The sequence below is a fragment of the Anoplopoma fimbria genome, unplaced genomic scaffold (genome assembly GCF_027596085.1).
Source record: "Anoplopoma fimbria isolate UVic2021 breed Golden Eagle Sablefish unplaced genomic scaffold, Afim_UVic_2022 Un_contig_10744_pilon_pilon, whole genome shotgun sequence".
In the NCBI taxonomy this organism is placed as follows: Eukaryota; Metazoa; Chordata; class Actinopteri; order Perciformes; family Anoplopomatidae; genus Anoplopoma; species Anoplopoma fimbria.
The window spans coordinates 1-8,068 of record NW_026549748.1 but is presented as its reverse complement, the minus strand read 5'-3'; the positions used below and the strand labels follow the sequence as shown (position 1 = coordinate 8,068).

Here is an 8,068-nt window from a genome sequence, read left to right as displayed (position 1 = left end):
TTTATTTAGTCTGATTAAAACCAGACTTTATTATTTAGTCTGATTAAAACCAGACTTTAACATTTTTAATTAAATGAGCAGCAGGTGGAGACATAAACACAAATATATAATATATGTATGATATCTGTCGTTTTACATTAAAGTTAAATTGCTACATTTATGTAAATAGATTCATCAGATTTACATAATATGTTGATGTGATGACGTCACAGTTTAAATAAAGAAACTTAAAATAAGTTTAAGGGTTGATCAAGAACTGAAACATTAAAAGAACATCATTGATTAGGTATTAGTATTAGTATCAGTTGTAGTAGCTGAGCTTCACCACCAGGTGGAGACAGAGACGTTTGAGAGAATATGTCTGATTTATTAATTTATATAATGTTTGAACAACTTCATTTAAATCTAAGGATTCAAATCTACTGTGTGAAGATGAAATAATTCTTATTAATGATGATAATAAAAACGAGATTAGTAAATCATGATAATAATATTAATAATAATAATAATAATAATAATAATAATAATAATAATATTGATAGTACTAATCATAACATATTACTAATTATAATAATAATAGCATAATAATAACAATAATGATAATGATAATAATGTCAAACTCAAACTCACCTGACTTAGTCAGAGCAGCGTCGTAGTCAATCTGAATGTTGCGTACACAGTATCTCTCCTTCTCAGCCTTCATCTGAGCCAGTATTGAAGGATCATTGTTCCAGGCAGCAGCGTTCTTCACTCCGTGCTCAGTGAATCCTACAAACTTCCCCACACTGCTGCTGAACCTGATGTACTCCAACTTGTTGTAATAATAAGAGTCGATGAACTCGATGTCTTTAGGATCAGAGGAGTTAAAGACACAATGGGCCACTCTGGCTTGCATGAATCCATCTGAAGAAGAACAAAGAGACTCAGTGAGAAACTACTGATCACTGATCAATACACTGATCAGTGATCACGATCACTGATCAATACACTGATCACTGATCACTACACTGATCACTGATCAAAACACTGATCACTGATCAAAACACTGATCACTGATCAGTACACTGATCACTGATCAATGCACTGATCACTGATCAAAACACTGATCACTGATCAATACACTGATCACTGATCACTACACTGATCACTGATCACTACACTGATCACTGATCACTACACTGATCACTGATCAATACACTGATCACTGATCACTACACTGATCACTGATCAGTGTAGTGATCAGTGTATTGATCAGTGATCAGTGTAGTGATCAGTGTAGTGATCAGTGTATTGATCAGTGATCAGTGTAGTGATCAGTGATCAGTGTAGTGATCAGTGATCAGTGTATTGATCAGTGATCAGTGTAGTGATCAGTGTATTGATCAGTGATCAGTGATCAGTGTAGTGATCAGTGTAGTGATCAGTGATCAGTGTATTGATCAGTGATCAGTGTAGTGATCCTACCTGCAGCGTGGAGGCCGATGAAGAGGAGGGAGAAGAGGAGAAAGGATGAAGCCATGTTCCTCTGTTGACCTGACAAACACTCACAAAGTCTCAGTGAGAGCTGCTGTTAAAAGCAGAGGACAGATCACATGACCCACATCGTCATCATCATCACCTGTTACCAGGCAGACAATCAGAGCAAAGTCTGCTGCTGGAGCTCAAACACACAGTCAGGAGGTTATAGGTTATATCCTTATGATTAGTCTTATTAATAACACTATATATTATTATTATTAATAACACTATACATGCTAGCATTATTATTATTATTATTAATAACACTATACATGCTAGCATTATTATTATTATTATTATTAATAACACTATACATGCTAGCATTATTATTATTATTATTATTGTTATTATTAACACTATACATGTTAGAATTATTATTATTATTATCATTATTATTATTATTTTATTATTAACACTATACATATTATTATTATTGTTATTATTAACACTATACATGTTAGAATTATTATTATTATCATTATTATTATTATTATTATTTTATTATTAACACTATACATGCTAGCATTATTATTATTAACACTACATATTATTATTATTATTATTATTATTATTATTATTAACACTATACATATTATTACTATACATGTTATTATTATTATTATTAACACTATACATATTATTATTATTATTATTATTATTAATATAATAAGCATTGGACCTTCTGATGCAACAATATTTATCTTTTCTTGTGTGAAATAATAAAATAACAGATCAACATTCAGATAAAAACTTTTATTTTAGTAGAAAATGGTCATAATTAAAGTTTAGAACTGAAGCTCTGCAGTGTTTACTGATCAAAACACACAAACTGAAGGATACTACTCTCCTTTATGCATCTGAATACACACAGTGCATCCGGAAAGTATTCACAGCGCTTCACTTTTTCCACATTTTGTGGTGTTACAGCCTTATTCCAAAATGGATTAAATTCATTTTTTCTTCAAAGTTCTACACACAATATCCCATAATGATAACGTGAAAAACGTTTTTTTGAAAGTTTTGCAAATCTATTAGAAATAAAAAAAAGTTTGGAACCACGAATTGAAAATCTCTGGAGAGATTTTCTCCATCCAACCTGATGGAGCTTGAGAGGTCCTGCAAAGAAGAATGGGTGTGCCAAGCTTATAGCATCATACTCTAAAAGACTTACATTACATTACATTACATTACATTACAGTCATTTAGCTTTTATCCAAAGCGACTTACAGGAAGTGTGTTCAACATAGGTATTCAAGAGAACTACTAGTCACCAGAAGTCATCAGTGCATCTCCTTTCTTAAACAAGCATCTAAGAGCAGAAACCAGAGCAAAAGTACAGAAACAAACTAATATGATACAATAAGAGGAAGGCTCAGGTAGTACTTCTTTATCAGGTAGTGCTTCTTTATCAGTAGTACTTCTTTATCAGGTAGTACTTCTTTATCAGTAGTACTTCTTTATCAGGTAGTACTTCTTTATCAGTATTACTTCTTTATCAGGTAGTGCTTCTTTATCAGTAGTACTTCTTTATCAGGTAGTACTTCTTTATCAGTAGTACTTCTTTATCAGTAGTACTTCTTTATCAGGTAGTACTTCTTTATCAGGTAGTACTTCTTTATCAGTAGTACTTCTTTATCAGGTAGTACTTCTTTATCAGTAGTACTTCTTTATCAGGTAGTGCTTCTTTATCAGTAGTACTTCTTTATCAGGTAGTACTTCTTTATCAGTAGTACTTCTTTATCAGTAGTACTTCTTTATCAGGTAGTACTTCTTTATCAGTAGTGCTTCTTTATCAGTAGTACTTCTTTATCAGGGTAGTACTTCTTTATCAGGTAGTACTTCTTTATCAGGTAGTACTTCTTTATCAGGTAGTACTTCTTTATCAGGTAGTACTTCTTTATCAGTAGTACTTCTTTATCAGGTAGTACCTTCTTTATCAGGTAGTACTTCTTTATCAGGTAGTACTTCTTTATCAGTAGTACTTCTTTATCAGGTAGTACTTCTTTATCAGGTAGTACTTCTTTATCAGGTAGTACTTCTTTATCAGTAGTACTTCTTTATCAGGTAGTACTTCTTTATCAGGTAGTACTTCTTTATCAGTAGTACTTCTTTATCAGGTAGTACTTCTTTATCAGTAGTACTTCTTTATCAGGTAGTACTTCTTTATCAGGTAGTACTTCTTTATCAGGTAGTACTTCTTTATCAGGTAGTACTTCTTTATCAGGTAGTACTTCTTTATCAGGTAGTACTTCTTTATCAGGTAGTACTTCTTTATCAGGTAGTACTTCTTTATCAGTAGTACTTCTTTATCAGGTAGTACTTCTTTATCAGGTAGTACTTCTTTATCAGGTAGTACTTCTTTATCAGGTAGTACTTCTTTATCAGGTAGTACTTCTTTATCAGTAGTACTTCTTTATCAGGTAGTACTTCTTTATCAGTAGTGCTTCTTTATCAGTAGTACTTCTTTATCAGGTAGTACTTCTTTATCAGTAGTACTTCTTTATCAGGTAGTACTTCTTTATCAGTAGTACTTCTTTATCAGGTAGTACTTCTTTATCAGTAGTACTTCTTTATCAGGTAGTACTTCTTTATCAGTAGTACTTCTTTATCAGTAGTACTTCTTTATCAGTAGTACTTCTTTATCAGGTAGTACTTCTTTATCAGGTAGTACTTCTTTATCAGTAGTACTTCTTTATCAGGTAGTACTTCTTTATCAGGTAGTACTTTTTATCAGTAGTACTTCTTTATCAGGTAGTACTTCTTTATCAGTAGTACTTCTTTATCAGGTAGTACTTTATCAGTAGTACTTCTTTATCAGGTAGTACTTCTTTATCAGTAGTACTTCTTTATCAGGTAGTACTTTATCAGTTACTTTATCAGGTAGTACTTCTTTATCAGGTAGTACTTCTTTATCAGGTAGTACTTCTTTATCAGTAGTTATCAGGTAGTACTTCTTTATCAGGTAGTACTTCTTTATCAGTAGTACTTTTTATCAGGTAGTACTTCTTTATCAGGTAGTACTTCTTTATCAGTAGTACTTCTTTATCAGGTAGTACTTTATCAGGTAGTACTTTTTATCAGGTAGTACTTCTTTATCAGGTAGTACTTCTTTATCAGGTAGTACTTCTTTATCAGTAGTACTTTTTATCAGGTAGTACTTTATCAGGTAGTACTTTATCAGTAGTACTTCTTTATCAGGTAGTACTTCTTTATCAGGTAGTACTTCTTTATCAGTAGTACTTTTTATCAGGTAGTACTTCTTTATCAGGTAGTAGTACTTCTTTATCAGGTAGTACTTTTTATCAGGTAGTACTTTTTATCAGTAGTACTTTTTATCAGGTAGTACTTTTTATCAGGTAGTACTTCTTTATCAGGTAGTATCAGTAGTACTTTATCAGGTAGTACTTTATCAGTAGTACTTTTTATCAGTAGTACTTTTTATCAGTAGTACTTTTTATCAGTAGTACTTTTATCAGTAGTACTTTATCAGGTAGTACTTTATCAGGTAGTACTTTTTATCAGTAGTACTTTTTATCAGGTAGTACTTTTTATCAGGTAGTACTTTTTATCAGTAGTACTTTTTATCAGGTAGTACTTTATCAGTAGTACTTCTTTATCAGGTAGTACTTCTTTATCAGGTAGTACTTTATCAGGTAGTACTTTTTATCAGTAGTACTTCTTTATCAGGTAGTACTTCTTTATCAGGTAGTACTTCTTTATCAGGTAGTACTTTTTATCAGGTAGTACTTTTTATCAGGTAGTACTTCTTTATCAGGTAGTACTTTTTATCAGTAGTACTTTATCAGGTAGTACTTTATCAGGTAGTACTTTATCAGGTAGTACTTTTTATCAGTAGTACTTTATCAGGTAGTACTTTTTATCAGGTAGTACTTTATCAGGTAGTACTTCTTTATCAGGTAGTACTTTTTATCAGGTAGTACTTTTTATCAGGTAGTACTTTATCAGGTAGTACTTTATCAGGTAGTACTTTTTATCAGGTAGTACTTCTTTATCAGTAGTACTTCTTTATCAGGTAGTACTTTTTATCAGGTAGTACTTTTTATCAGGTAGTATCAGGTTACTTTATCAGGTAGTACTTTTTATCAGGTAGTACTTTTTATCAGTAGTACTTTTTATCAGGTTTATCAGGTAGTACTATCAGGTAGTACTTTATCAGGTAGTACTTTTTATCAGGTAGTACTTTTTATCAGGTAGTACTTTTTATCAGGTAGTACTTTTTATCAGGTAGTACTTTTTATCAGGTAGTACTTTATCAGGTAGTACTTTTTATCAGGTAGTACTTTTTATCAGGTAGTACTTTTTATCAGTAGTACTTTTTATCAGGTAGTACTTTATCAGGTAGTACTTTTTATCAGGTAGTACTTTATCAGTAGTACTTCTTTATCAGGTAGTACTTCTTTATCAGGTAGTACTTTTTATCAGTAGTACTTTTTATCAGTAGTACTATCAGGTAGTACTTCTTTATCAGTAGTACTTTATCAGGTAGTACTTTTTATCAGTAGTACTTCTTTATCAGGTAGTACTTTATCAGGTAGTACTTTTTATCAGTAGTACTTTTTATCAGGTAGTACTTTTTATCAGGTAGTACTTTTTATCAGTAGTACTTTTTATCAGGTAGTACTTTTTATCAGTAGTACTTTTATCAGGTAGTACTTTTTATCAGGTAGTACTTTCAGTAGTATCAGGTAGTACTTCTTTATCAGGTAGTACTTTATCAGGTAGTACTTTTTATCAGGTAGTACTTTAGTACTTTTTATCAGGTAGTACTTTATCAGGTAGTACTTTTTATCAGGTAGTACTTTTTATCAGGTAGTACTTTTTATCAGTAGTACTTCTTTATCAGTAGTACTTTATCAGGTATCAGGTAGTACTTTTTATCAGGTAGTACTTCTTTATCAGTAGTACTTTATCAGGTAGTACAGGTTTTATCAGGTAGTACTTTATCAGTAGTACTTTATCAGGTAGTACTTCTTTATCAGGTAGTACTTTTTATCAGGTAGTACTTTATCAGGTAGTACTTTTTATCAGGTAGTACTTTTATCAGGTAGTACTTTTTATCAGGTAGTACTTTATCAGGTAGTACTTTTTATCAGTAGTACTTTTTATCAGGTAGTACTTTTTATCAGGTAGTACTTTTTATCAGGTAGTACTTTTTATCAGGTAGTACTTTTTATCAGGTAGTACTTCTTTATCAGGTAGTACTTTTTATCAGGTAGTACTTTTTATCAGGTAGTACTTCTTTATCAGGTAGTATCAGGTAGTACTTTTTATCAGGTAGTACTTTATCAGGTAGTACTTTTTATCAGGTATTTTTATCAGGTAGTACTTTTTATCAGTAGTACTTTATCAGTAGTACTTTATCAGGTAGTACTTTTTATCAGGTAGTACTTTTTATCAGGTAGTACTTTATTTTTATCAGGTAGTACTTTTTATCAGGTAGTACTTCTTTATCAGGTAGTACTTTATCAGGTAGTACTTTTATCAGTAGTACTTCTTTATCAGGTAGTACTTTATCAGGTAGTACTTTTTATCAGGTAGTACTTTTTATCAGGTAGTACTTTATCAGTAGTACTTTTTATCAGTAGTACAGGTAGTACTTTTTATCAGGTAGTACTTCTTTATCAGGTAGTACTTTTTATCAGGTAGTACTTTTTATCAGTAGTACTTTATCAGGTAGTACTTCTTTATCAGGTAGTACTTTTTATCAGGTAGTATCAGGTAGTTTTATCAGGTAGTACTTTTTATCAGGTAGTACTTTATCAGTAGTACTTTTTATCAGGTAGTACTTTATCAGGTAGTACTTTTTATCAGTAGTACTTTTTATCAGGTAGTACTTCTTTATCAGGTAGTACTTTATCAGGTAGTACTTTTTATCAGGTAGTACTTTTTATCAGTAGTACTTTTTATCAGGTAGTACTTTTTATCAGTAGTACTTTTTATCAGTAGTACTTTTATCAGGTAGTACTTTTTATCAGGTAGTACTTTTTATCAGGTAGTACTTTTTATCAGTAGTTTTTATCAGGTAGTACTTTTATCAGGTAGTACTTTTTATCAGGTAGTACTTTTTATCAGGTAGTACTTTTTATCAGGTAGTACTTTTTATCAGTAGTACTTTATCAGGTAGTACTTTTTATCAGGTAGTACTTTTTATCAGGTAGTACTTTTTATCAGTAGTACTTTTTATCAGGTAGTACTTTATCAGGTAGTACTTTATCAGGTTTATCAGGTAGTACTTTTTATCAGGTAGTACTTCTTTATCAGGTAGTACTTTTTATCAGTAGTACTTCTTTATCAGGTAGTACTTTATCAGTAGTACTTTATCAGGTAGTACTTTTATCACTTCTTTATCAGTAGTACTTCTTTATCAGTAGTACTTCTTTATCAGGTAGTACTTCTTTATCAGGTAGTACTTTATCAGGTAGTACTTCTTTATCAGGTAGTGCTTCTTGAAGAGGTGAGGTTAAAGATGGGCAGGACTGCTGTCCTGAGGTCAGTGGGGAGTTCATTCCTCCACTGAGGGGTCAGGACA

General features: G+C 31.4%; 1 protein-coding gene across 1 annotated transcript; it reads right to left on the bottom strand.

The window, feature by feature from the left end:
• Positions 1 to 630: 630 nt before the first annotated feature.
• On the bottom strand, positions 631 to 1,564 carry LOC129114882 (H-2 class II histocompatibility antigen, I-E beta chain-like; the record flags this gene model as incomplete). Its single annotated transcript, XM_054626768.1, has 2 exons — positions 1,465 to 1,564; positions 631 to 903 (listed from the first exon to the last, which is right to left on the bottom strand). Coding segments are annotated over exons 1-2 (328 nt in total), but the record flags the coding sequence as incomplete, so codon positions are not given.
• Between the last annotated feature and the right edge of the window lie 6,504 nt (positions 1,565 to 8,068).